The 12,831-nt window shown below is 40.2% G+C and overlaps 2 protein-coding genes across 2 annotated transcripts; both read right to left on the reverse strand.

Moving 5' to 3' along the window:
- Nucleotides 1-1,471: 1,471 nt before the first annotated feature.
- LOC112286489 (uncharacterized) lies at nt 1,472-5,512 on the reverse strand. Its single transcript, XM_024528416.3, has 7 exons — nt 5,261-5,512; nt 4,572-5,068; nt 3,749-4,433; nt 3,124-3,585; nt 2,449-2,932; nt 2,279-2,360; nt 1,472-2,128 (listed from the first exon to the last, which is right to left on the reverse strand). The coding sequence occupies exons 2-7, from the start codon at nt 4,866-4,868 to the stop codon at nt 1,916-1,918; spliced, it is 2,223 nt and encodes a 740-aa protein (XP_024384184.1). The 5' UTR covers nt 4,869-5,068; nt 5,261-5,512; the 3' UTR covers nt 1,472-1,915.
- Nucleotides 5,513-9,377: 3,865 nt separating this feature from the next.
- On the reverse strand, nt 9,378-12,334 carry LOC112287128 (putative ATP synthase 24 kDa subunit, mitochondrial). Its single transcript, XM_024529847.3, has 7 exons — nt 12,189-12,334; nt 11,713-11,794; nt 11,322-11,469; nt 10,869-10,979; nt 10,482-10,628; nt 10,079-10,201; nt 9,378-9,764 (listed from the first exon to the last, which is right to left on the reverse strand). Exons 1-7 carry the CDS (start codon nt 12,231-12,233, stop codon nt 9,707-9,709), a joined length of 714 nt encoding a protein of 237 aa, XP_024385615.1. The 5' UTR covers nt 12,234-12,334; the 3' UTR covers nt 9,378-9,706.
- Between the last annotated feature and the right edge of the window lie 497 nt (nt 12,335-12,831).

Consider the following 12,831-nt stretch of genomic DNA (forward strand, 5'->3'; position numbering starts at 1 on the left):
AATGAAAAGTAAGAAGTTGGCTTTTAAAAATTAGTAGAGTTGTTTCATAAAAACTAATTAACTAGAAAATAAACCAGTGGTGTTAATTTCTTCAATGGTCTAGTGAGTGATTTGACATTTGATCTTCTATTATATTTATAAATTATTAAAGTAGAATTTATGATATACTCTATTAAACTTAATAGTAAGATATTTCAAATCAAAAGCCTTTACACTATTTTAATGGTATGCAAATAGAATATTTTCTTTAATCAAGACTTTTTACTTAATTAGAAAGACACTTAATCCAACCACCTTTTTTGTAAAGATGTTATATTCATTTGGCTTATATGGCACAAATTAGACATAGTGAATACTTAGAGGGACAAAATTAGCAATAACATTGATGTTCATTTTGTTATGTGTTATCTCCAAATACCTGAATCTATTTTCTATTAGTTTTGAAATCGAAATCAAGCCCATTATATTTCGAATTAGGCCACTTCCCTATTATATAAATTAGCCTCCAATTCTTAAAATTTAGATCTTTGGAAATCCTTCACTTGGTAACTCTTTTCTCTAGATTCAAATAGTTTTATTAGATTTGATCCTTGCTAAGCAATTTTGTCTAAAGAATATTTTGAGAAACAAATTTTTCTTTGAAAATGAATCATGAAGTATACTCTATATTAGAACCATGGTTTAAAAAGCTCTTATTAAATATAGACAAATTTATTGAAAATTTGTGATTTCTTTTTTTAATAATACATCCGCAATATGAGTCTTTTCTATCCAAGAAATGGGATAATTTATAGATGGAAAAATACATATTTGGATCTAAAAATGACAAAGTAATTGAATAAAATTCTAAAATACTTTTGTGTGGTATGACCATAAACACAAGTATAAATGAACTTGTTGTAATAGTTCTTCTACATTCTTAGTATTCTTAACTCCACCTTTGGATATTAAATGTTAAGTCTATTATAATTTTTCCACTTCATTATTGTATAGGATACAACCTGTTTTTGGGTCGAAAGTCAAATAAAATAAAGATAAAATAACAAAAATATCACTCTTCTTATGTGATTGTAGAAATCTTTTGACGGTCATGATAATATCTAGATCTTATTTGTTGTTTTAAGTAGGAACATATGAACATTCAAAAGAAGAAACAAGGTGTAGATTATTCTTTTTGAACAAATGATTGTGATTAAATTCTGATTTTACAAAAAGCATTACTAAATTTAACATTGTTTTAAAAATATGTCTGTTTTTGTAGAATAACATGATATAAGTGCATGGATAGAAAAGGTCCTTACACAATACATGAATAGTTTCAACTCATCTGAAGCCAATTTCGTCTTACAAATTCTTCATGAGAGCCATAAATTTGAACATCTTAGAAACAAATTTAATGTCACAGTGGAGTAAATTCATGTCGAGAATTTACCCACTGTCATTGGTCAGGAACATAGTCGATGTCATCATGTAGAATGGAAGGATTTAAAAGCTTTTATTTACGAAATTGGAGTGTTTGCAACAAGGAGTAGTAGTTGGGATGGAGGAAGGATGACAGTGATGCGAGCTATGCCGGGAGAGGCCCACACACACAAAAAAAGCAACCATGAATTTTTCGGGATTGCCCACAATTTGTCTCGAAGGCTTGGATCATGCTCCAGGTGCACCTTTGCAGGTCTTCGCAGGTGTTTTGGAGTGCCGTTTGATATGTTTCTCTGATGGGTGGTTAACTTTGCAGCAATTCTGCAGCACTTCAGGAAGGGGATCGACTGTAGCTGATTACAGCTTCAAAATAGTGGAGGTCGCATAGGAAAATCTGCGATGACAATTCGATGTCGCTACGCAGCAAGGAGTGTCAAACCATGCGTCTGTATCGTGACGGCCGGGGCAGTGAATAAAAAGCTTGGAGCACCCGCTACGCCTTGAAGCAGCACGTGAAGGGAGACTTCGTGATCGAAGGGATCTGGCCAGTGATACGATTGTGCTCAGGTTGCTGCGTGGATTTGGTGGACTGGTTTGGCGTTGTGGTGTGAGCAGAGGCTCTCATTTCCTTGGCCTTCTTCCTTGCGAGAGCTATTCGGTTCGTCAGCTTCTCGTGAGCGCGTATTCGCATTTTCTCAATTTTCATCTGTAGCTTGTAGAATAAGATTGCGAGTTATTTGTTTGGTGAGCGGAAACAGGTGAATCGGTACGTGATTTGTTCTGGAATTAGACGTTACGACGTTGTAACTAAGAGATATTGCATTTCAATGCAAAGGAATTGTGATGCAGCACTAACCTCTAGTTTCTGCATCTCCGCTTCAGCCTTGGAAGTTTGGAGCTCCTCCCATGCTCTGATTCTGGCCTCCTCCTTTTCGCACCTGGGCAGGAAAGTCAATCGATGTTGTATCAATATCTACTGCAAATTATAGCTCCATATCTCTTCAATCGAAATTTTAACAAACATACCTTCCGTTGTGTTTCGTCTGGTTAGTTGGTTCTTCCCATGCTGCTGCATAATCATCTATGAATTCTCTGTCCAATACTCCTGAATCGTGATCCCTTAAGCTGACAGAGCACTCCATATCTTCCTCTTGTCGAGTGCTCCAGGTAGTGACATTTCTATCCTCATCTCCTAATTTGCAGAATTCTAATTTCGCCAAGTGGCATGTCTGTAATTCGAGCGCTCCAGCTCCGGCAAGGGTCGATCCCGGCGAAGCTGGACGCCTTCTAGACCGAGCTGGAGTATTGTGTCGCGTGGGTGAAGCAGCGATTGCTGGAGTTACACAAGTTGAGTTTTTCTGGCTCCCAGCTGCTGACGTTCGTGCATCGAAATTCCAGCTTTGCCCTGGACGAGGGTCGGCAGTGCATGATGCTTGCAATTCAGTGGAGTTGGTTTCTTCCATCGATACCGTCAGTGCGTGCTTTAAAATCTCCATGTCCATAGGCTTATCTGAATGACACATGTGATGGTCATTTCAGATCATTTGTGTGTAGTTCGAGGCACTTTTTGAAATAATGATCTTAATTCTACAATGTGAATAAAATAGCAATCAAAATGAATAAAATATCATGCACTAGGCGCGAGGATCAGGGTGATTGAAAAGCATACTGAATTGCACAAAGTTAATGAGGCAGTTGTACCTATGCATCTTGCAGTTCCTGGCGGCTTCGAACTGCCATCCTCAAGACACTTGGAGATTCCGCATCCTCTTAATTGTGTCGTTGGAATTTGATTAGCTGATTCTTGTTTCCTGTCGAGCTCTATCATTCCATCGTTTGGAGTCTCATAGCTGATATCTTGAGAGATATTCCTAGAGGACTCCTCAATATGTGTCACACGTCCATCGAATCTTGAGGGGCTACTCGACGTTTCGCATGCATCGGGACAAGAAATGTCAAAAACTCGTTTTGACAGATCGCCAAATGAGAGAGCTTTCGCTCGCTTCTTGTTGGAAGCACTGCGTGGTTGGTTCTCAGGTCTATCATCAGTCTTCTCGAAAGAAGGGGCCAATGGCTTCTCATCCGCGTTCGAAGCTGAAAATTCAGGGCTGCCTGCTCCAAAGTTAGGTCTATGACAATGGCCGCTGATTGAGTGCCTTCGACCTGTCAAAGCTCGCGACAATGATTCTATCGTCAATTATCTTCGACGACCGCGCGATCACTTACTGAAATAAAAGGATGCGCTTAGAGGAAGAGCTGCGGATGGGTTATACTCTTAGAAGCAAGAAAAATTGCAAGAACGAGAGTTGCTTTCACAAATACACACCTACTGGGAGAGCATACACAGATCGATGAGGCTGAGGTTGAGGTGAGGCAGTCTCATGACGACTAGGACTGACAATCCATTTCTCTGCATCGTCCCACTTCGACGGTGGAGGTTTGGGACTAATGCCACCACTAAGAGGGCCCGACATAAACCTGTGCTGAAAAGAGATGCCTCTGCCCAACTGTTCTGCCAAGCTTGCAGGGCTATGTGATCCGACGAACTTCTCAATGCCGGGGCTTCCAGCAAGGATATGATTTCCCCTGGAACTTCCCAACTGCGTTTGACAAACTGGAAAGAAGCGGACGGGAGTTCCCGGGTAATCAACAGGGCTACGAGTTGTTGAGCTGCCTCTGTTCTCCTCATCGCACTTGCTTAGGATCGAAGAGTCTTGTGATGAAAGACCGCTTTGAGAATTTAACCGCAATCTTCCTGACGTGGAGTGAATGTCAGTAGAAGAAATGAGCAAGGCATCATGCGCCGGAGTATTGTAACTCGATGTGGCCGTCTGGTAAGGTCTTTTCTTATGTTGTACTTGATATTTATCTTCAATGGTAGGAAGCAATGCAGCTGTTTTGTACAGCATGCCTTTGGAACTCCCATCTCTGCAGATATTGGTTCTTGTGGCTTTCAATGTTAAAGAATGCGTCTCCGGCAATGACTCCAATGATCCAGAGATAGCATAAACCTGAGAATAGGAGCAACATAGAAAACTTTAGAGCTGTTGCGATCGGTCATCTGTGGCACATTATTGCAAAATTGGGTGCAATCCTTCTACGGAGGCCTGAAATCTGCTACCAATAGAACTTATGAGACGAAAACATACCTTATTAAGCTCACGAGAAGATTCTATCGACGTCTCTTGGTCGCTACATTCTCCATCAGATATTGAGTAACCTCGGTCATGGCGAGTCGGCTGCAGTTTGACTGGTATTGCCTCCGACAGTGGTCGATCCATGCTGCCAGATGAGGAGGATGCTGGACTAATGAAGCGGATGTCTGTAATCACAGATTTTGGACTCACGTCATCCTCGTGCTTTTTCCTTGGCACAATTCCAGACTTCCAGTAACCACTCTGTGGAGTGCCAAGTGCTCCATCAGATAGACGAGGGAGAGCGCCCATGTCCCTGTGCGTACTCTGAAAATGCAGCCGTCTTTAGCAGACTCACTTCTGATCTAGCTCATTTTATTATATTATATGTCCCTCCGGATTAAGCCTCGAGTTCTCACTCCATATTCATTGCTTTACCGCTGAGATATAAATTGATTGGCCATTCTTGAACACCAATATCATTTCAGTCTCTCCTCCCCACGCCATTTGATCTGAGTCATAGGTAGCACAAATCAGTTTATCATGTGCTCAGCGTAACCCACTGCTGAAACTCCTGCAGAGACTAGCATCATCAGTGATGCTGAATCCCAAAACACACATTCACAGAAAGTTCTAAACTTCAAAAGACGAATTCGAGGGTCCGCAAGATCTTCGAGAAATCTCATAACACACAGAAACCTTACCTACGATGTTTGCTAGACCAGTGCCAAGAGCTCCTAGTCCCCGTTCACAACTTCAGGAAAAAACCGACTACGTGAAGGTGACGACAAGGGGAAACCGTCACACTCCAGGCTGCCAAGATGAAGAAGATCAGGTCCGGAGTCAACTCACGAGCTCCAGTACTGAGGTGTGATGTACAACGTGTAGGCAACGCTCATCACCACCACCCTGACACAATGACACTATATGGTGAAGCAAGTGGAACCTCGAGAGCAGATGCAAATCAGGAAGCCCCTTCGGCAAGCAACAAGTGCATATGTACAATGCTCGCGGTGCTTCCGGCTCATTCACTGGTCACTAGTCATAATTGGCTCCCCCTGCATTGACATCGGAGAACTACACAAGTGTCCCTGGAATTACCGCATTAATCATAAGTCTCCTGACCTCGTCGTACGACGCGCTGCCAGTATATTCATCTAGGATTCCCATCCCCACGTTAACTTGCTCGAAGACTAAGGTGAAGAGATTTTCCCCTAAACCTCCAGACTCCCGTTGAGGCAAGTTAATCTTTGGGTAATCACACGTTCCAGTGAACGTTTGAAACACAGAGAGATTGATTATCTGTTCTTTGTTCCTCACAGGAAGACGAGCTTTTTGCTCCAAGATTGCTAAATTACCAACGCCCTCTGACACCCCCAACGGCTACAAATTAACCCACGGAGTAAAATGCATGGTTACCGATGGTCTGAGCAGAAATTAAGATATAGGAAGTGAGTTATTATGAGTTCATTTAGATCCTACTCTATAAGAAACATCTCCCAAAAGTATGCTTCAGCCAGAGAGGGAGGCAGCAAGTTGGAGGTTGTCTAGCATCCTCATATACTTCCTAGGCTTTCCAAAGAACATGTGTGCTGGGATTTTACCACATGACACAGCAATTCAACAGGGCATCCTGAAGTCCTGGAATTTTTAAGGTCTTGGTTGTCTTGGTGATGATGAAAAGTCCACTGGTGAGAAATTCTATATAGTTTTCATCTGCAGACCCTTGCAAGAAAATATCATTTGGAACCTGCATGGTCAAAGTATTGTAAGTCATGTTATGATAAGTATTAAAAACATGTGTTGCCTCTCACTAACACCCATACTTCCAACATTAAACTGCCTTCACCCTAGCATGGAAAAATATCAGGTAACTACTCCTAGTCCTATTGAATCTCTCATTGAGAAACATGTCAAATAAAAAAATAAACAGAAATAGATAAAGAAACTTCTGGAGCACTAAGAAGACAAATTTTTTAATCCCCAAGTGATATTAATGAAACCCCATGTGTTACCAGACAGACTCATTTACTACTGATCTGATCATCTCTTGAAGCCAAGTTTTGACATGGACCTGGAATTCAATGCTTCTGGCTACATCTCTACCACATACACACACACTTGCCAGACATGGTAAAAAAAACATTTAATTAATTAATTAATTAATAAAAAAAACAACCAAACCTGCCACAAATACCAAGCTTTAACATAATTCCCAATACTGCACTTTCATTCTTATTGCTATTAATTTTTTTCAACTCATTCCTATTTTCTTAAAATATAACCACTACATTCAATTGAAGTGCAGTCAGGGATGAAATTAGTTGGCTCATCAGAGCATTGTAGACAGAATTTTCTCTCCTTGGGTTTATTGTAACTTTCAGAAAGAGAAAATAGATCTTGCTTTTAACACACGGTCTTGGGTGCTTTAAGACCTTTGGATTCAGGCACCCAGCTGACGACCACAGTAGTGAAGCAGGAGAACTGAGATTTGGAAGGTCCTCTCTCCAAAAAGGAAGAGCTCCACCACTCTTAGTCGAAGCCCCCCCCTCCCCACACACACACACCATACACATGGTCAATGCTACAGTTCTGCCACTGTGGCAACATTGCCAATCTCTCTTGCTCTTGCACTCACTCCCACACATGAGTGTATGCTGGAGCAGATCTTCTGGTCAGAAGGGGGGAGGGGGGTTTCCCACTTGTGTGTCCATGTGGGGGACTCCACCTTCACACATGTCTTGCTGCTCCTGCCCTCTGCTGCTGCCACTGCTATTGGGAGGCTTTTCCACGTACCCTGGGAGCAACTCCCAAGGTGTGTGCCTGCAAGAGTGCACATCCCCCCCTCCCCCCACCCATGGATATCCAACTGCCCTTTTACTGTTGTGTGGGTTTTGTTGATGTGCCAAGTGGGGGAGGGGACAAATCATGTGTGTAAAGAATGGTGAAATTTGCCTGAGAGATATGTGACAAGCACATGAATAAGTCACTTAGTTTGTCAGGATTTGATTTCTCTCTTCTAAACTACAGGGCTAGTTGGAGACAGCTTGTCTCCAAAATGGAAATGTATTACTTAGAGTTCTCAAAAATTTGTATGAAGCGTTTCTTAAATGGGATGTATTAAATAAATCTATTTGAAGTCTGAACTAGATGTTTCCAATTTTTTTTTAAAATATGAATGTAAACAGGAGTTTATAAGTATGAAAAAAATTGATTTAATAAAAAAATAATTGAAAATCTATCTAAATAGGTTTTAAAATTTTACACTAAAACTTATAGTAAAGAAACAAGCACTTATTTATAAAAATAAAAATAAAAAGATAAAATATAAAAATATATATAAATAAATCTAAAAAATAATAACTAATTTAGCATTGACAAAGGGTGTGAATAACTTGTGGTAGATAGCATGTGCAGTGACAATAGAAAAAATTGTGGTGACATTAGCCATTCCCACTCTATGTGTGTATATATATACATATATACATATAATTTATTGATAAATTGAGAAAATTCAAAAAGTTAACCCAAAAGAATTTTAATTTAAACCATAATTGGGAACTACAGAACTTCATTGATTGGCTGTAGATATTGTAATTCACTCATTGTCGATTGATAAATGAATTATATTTATTCTTGGTTAGTTCAATATTAACAAAAATTCAAAGTAGTGATTTACAAAAATTATTGTATTGATCTTAAATTTAAAAAGAGCAGAATCAAAATGTAAATCGTAATGATTGTATTCCCAAATTTATTACAGAGTTTTTTATAATACTCCAAAATAATCAAAATGTGGTTGTAAAGTATTTTAGTGTCATTGAAAAAACCAAAATTGTACATGTATCACTTTCATGAAGATTACTGTTTGACAGATTATTCAACTATAAACACAAAGTTTTACGAATTACACTTCTTTCGTAATCAAATTGATCGGAACTTGTAAATTATTCCATCATGCCACTCTGTTTTACAAGTCGTGGTAACCCTGTTTAAGTAGATTTCTACAATCATTTGATTTCTTTACATGTACTGAAAAGGTAGATTTAAAAAATAATTAATAATTTTAACACCACGATTATTTGTTCTTTCACTAAAGCATTAAAATTCAATAAATTGACGACATCTAACATTATCTTTTCCATGTAATCCATGTAATTGGTTTCGGTGTTTTGAAAGTTTCAAACACTTGAGTGTTTATTTATATGTTTCATTACTTTTAAATACACCTGAATAGAAGTATTACAGAATAGAATAGAAGTGTTATTAGGCACTTCTCTTCCACTCAACTCAAGAGTATCTCACAACGTTTAGTGTTGCACACCCAATCCTATCATCAATCACAGCCTTCTCTAATACTATACTAATTTCAAAGAAATAAATATTTAAGAATGACCTCGTCGTTTTCGGAATTACAAAGATGTACATATCAGAATATAGCATGTTAGTTTTAGATATAAGGTGAGGATGTCAACTCATAGTCTCAGTACTTCCCACTCGGACAAACGAAGTCCTCATAAAAGACATCCACTTCGAACCAGTTCCAGTATGAAAAGCTTACTGGGAATTTTAGTTCCATTAGTAATTAATGGTAAAAGCAACACCAGAGTTGTCAAGCAATTAATTGGGTATTATCGGAGTCAACTACTGGTACGAAGAATTAAGTACTCAGACTCAAAATAGAACGAAGAACCCAACACGATCACTTTGGAATAGGGACTGTGTGCTTATTTGCCAAACACTTGACACTACAGCAGTTCATACGTTTCAACTGCGTATAATTAGAACTCTAGAATCCAAGAAAACAAGCTTAGAAAAGGGTGAAAGACGAATCCCAAAAGAAGAATCTGTTATTTGAAGTTCTCATACCTCGTGGGTAGTCTATCCAGTAAAAATGACACGTTATTGGTTGTGACAACGTATCGGAAAAGACCTTCGCAACTGTAGTTCACACCACCATAGATACGTGGCCATATCTACAGGCCTTCCCATTCTCTCATGATAGTTTCCTCACCAATAAAACTGGGCACCAAGGTGCACTCAACAATTGGGCAACAATGCCATAAAAACTGATTGAAACAGGATGTTCTTTTAGCCAAGATTTCGACGTTACCAGACTTAAAGCCCAGCAAAAAGATTGCTACGATTCTTCAGAGATAGTTGCGGTGGTCAAGCTCCTTTGGGTCAACCTCAATGGTCAATTCGTCCCTACAAAATATTTGCCCGTTGGGATAGAATTAGTGGATCCAGGCAAAATTGGAAGGTGGCATTTCAGGGTCAGCGAATCATTAAAAATGTCAACTTCACAGTAGACAATCCGTTTCACTGACGATGAATCATCATATCTCAGGGAGGAAACATCATAAAAAAGATAAGACAGATGAGTAAGTTGTGTTGATAATCATATACTAATAACTGCATGAAGATAGGACAATCAGGTGCATACGATACAGATACGTTTTAAACACTATTACTGAAGTTTGAAGCTTACTAAACCACTTGCACATGGTTCACAATCTCACCTGCGCTTATAGGTGTCAATCCTATCCATTGCTGTGTTTCGCAATTCCTCCAACTCGGCCTTGGCTGCTGCGTATTCAGCTTCCTCCTCCAACTTCTCCAGCATAGCATCATCAATCCCAAGCCTACAGTAAAATTAAAGGCGATTAGGAAATGTGAAAACAGAGAAAACACGAACTTCAAATCAAACACCAAGCTAAGTGAGATTGAGTTGCACGATAAAAACTAATATGCTTCAAAAATCAGCACTTGTAATGCTGATCAAGAGAACTTGAAATCAAGAGAATTCGGAGAAAACTGAAATAAAAAGCCTTGTCATATCCAAAATCCATCACGCAGAGAACAAATCCTTCACAACACAAGCTCTTCAAATGATTGACTAATCCAATAATAGAACTTACTTACTTTTGGTTGACCTGATCAAGTTCTTTCTTCCAAGCAGACATGCCGTTGGCATCATCTTTCACGAGGGTTTTACCAATGCTCTTTTCCACCTTATCCAGAGCCTCCAACATCAAAGCATCAGCCCCCGAATCATCTTCAATTCCAACCCTGGAAGCATACGACTCACAAATTCAATCATAGGTGAACGCTATCATATTACCCCATAAAAGACGATATTTGAACGGACATATCGTGAACGAAGATACTGCAGTTGATAACTCAGCACAAGAAAACAGCACACCAGGAAGTCCAGGAAGTTGAAGACATGTGCATCATATCATTCACAGCAAAGACCGAAAAGGGGGCAAAGGCAGCAATAACTTAAGCCCAAAGGTGAATGTCACATACTCGCGGCGCAGGCTGCTGTGGATGTTCAAGAATGTACGGACATCAGGTGCCTCTTCAGCAGCTCCTTCCAAAAGTTCAGAAATCTTTTGGGTGTACGAGGGAATACCAAGGCTGAGAGCCAAAAATTAACGACTACAGTGAGAACGCTGTGTTAAGCACAAAAAACCAACCATTCTCCACACTCTGAAATTTCAATGAAGCAACATGTAGTGATGTTCAATTTGCATCCACCAACTAAACAACCAGACCAGGAAACCATGATCTTTTCATATTTCATCTGAACAAAAACATGTTCTTGTAAAGTGATTACATTTCATCCATTAAAATATGCTCATAAATAACTAATACCATAATTATGCTTCTGTCATACGTGAGGAAATCAACGACTGGTAGCTAACTGCCATCAATAATAAAGATCAAAAGACAAGTTCAACGATGGGGACAAAATCTTACCCAGTCCTGATTTTAACCTGAGTGTCGAAGTAGGCCTTCACAGCAGCTTCACTATTGGCGTCCAGGTCCAACTTCGACTTCGAAATCTCGTCCAAATAAGCTCTGAAATTCTTCTGCTGCCGTTGGAACACCGCCTTCACAACATCATCTTGAAAAACAAAAGCAACGAACAAGTCTCAGCACTATGATGGGCGTCAAATTTTTCCCATAGTACACCGAAGCGGCAGTATGTTGGCTCATGGGCAGCACAATTAAATCCTCCAGTTATCATATCACAGAATAATGCGCCGACCAGCATTAAGCTCTAAGCTTCCAAAGCCTGTCAATTACAACAGCTTTCCGCCATTCACTACAATACAAACTCCCAAATACTCATAGATTCTGCACATACCTCCGGCTTCAGCAGCTGGCTTGCCGGCGGCAGCATTCATTGACCGGATGAAAATGGAACCATCTGCGCTCGCGCTTCGCACCTGAAATACCCAACACAACCGACTTACAAAAACATCAACCCTAAATCCATGGGAGCGCTAAAAACCCAAAATACTGATCAAAACCAGAATTCCACCCTAACTCCCGATCTGAAACTAACCCACTACCCTCTCACTAATATCTCCACATTTCAACCAAATTCCAAAATACAGATAACCCTAACAACCTCATTCAACCCCCAAAAAACCACCAAGGCAAAGCACATCGTCCGATCGGCAACTAAGCAAAAAATAAAATCATGCCATTCCACTTGAAGACAAACCGTATACTCCACAATCCAATTCCACAACAGCCTCCCAACCTAAAACTCCAACACAGAATGCCAGAAGAAACCCAAAATGGTAGATGGGGGAGGGCAGAGTGCAAGAGACAAACCCAGCGGAGGAGAGTGGGGGCACGAAGGCGTGCAAGAGCTGCCATGGCTGCTGCGGAGGAGGAGGAGGAGGAGGAAGAAGAAGATGAAGAGAAATGCTGCTGCTGCTTCGGAGAGGAGCGGGGGCAAGCAGAGGTCGTAGCAATAAATCGATGGAAGGGGGAATGGGGTCGTGCGAGGGTGGTGTTGTCCTCGGAGGCATCCCTGGGTCCAAGTTCCGGCTCATGCCGATCCCAGAGCGTCGAAGCAGGAGCGAGACGGAATCGTGGCCGTTCCCTCCTTCAACGGCGCGTAGGTTCTGCGGTGTTGGACCCCCCCCCATCTCGGGAATGGGTCCCCGTGGCTTCCTCCTCGCTGCTCTTTCATTCATCCCACGTCAGGGTTTCAGCCTTGTTTTGCACGTCTTTGTGGTGCCTTCCTCATAAAAGAAAATGTTAGTTTTAAATTTTAAAAATAAAAAATAAAAAAACTTTCCGATTTCTTTTTTTCTGTTACTTTAATTATTTATTTAAATAATGGGATTTTAAATGTGTGTGATATCATTATTTGACAAAGATAACTATGAATCATTACAATTGGAAGTGCATGAAATACTTTGTGTGGTTTGTGTTGGTGGTGTTTTGTGCATAGGTGTTATATTGTTAT

The sequence above is a fragment of the Physcomitrium patens genome, chromosome 9, assembly GCF_059467195.1.
Source record: "Physcomitrium patens ecotype Gransden chromosome 9, ASM5946719v1, whole genome shotgun sequence".
In the NCBI taxonomy this organism is placed as follows: Eukaryota; Viridiplantae; Streptophyta; class Bryopsida; order Funariales; family Funariaceae; genus Physcomitrium; species Physcomitrium patens.

Coding starts and splice junctions, on each gene's coding strand:
- LOC112287128 (XM_024529847.3), bottom strand. CDS start 12,233: ATGGCAGCTCTTGCACGCCTTCGTGCCCCCACTCTCCTCCGCTGG. Junction 11,795..12,188: donor CCCCCACTCTCCTCCGCTGG/GTTTGTCTCTTG, acceptor TGGGTATTTCAG/GTGCGAAGCGCGAGCGCAGA. Junction 10,980..11,321: donor CAGGTTAAAATCAGGACTGG/GTAAGATTTTGT, acceptor TTTGGCTCTCAG/CCTTGGTATTCCCTCGTACA.
- LOC112286489 (XM_024528416.3), bottom strand. CDS start 4,868: ATGGGCGCTCTCCCTCGTCTATCTGATGGAGCACTTGGCACTCCACAG. Junction 4,434..4,571: donor CTTCTCGTGAGCTTAATAAG/GTATGTTTTCGT, acceptor TCCTATTCTCAG/GTTTATGCTATCTCTGGATC. Junction 2,129..2,278: donor CGGAGATGCAGAAACTAGAG/GTTAGTGCTGCA, acceptor TACAAGCTACAG/ATGAAAATTGAGAAAATGCG.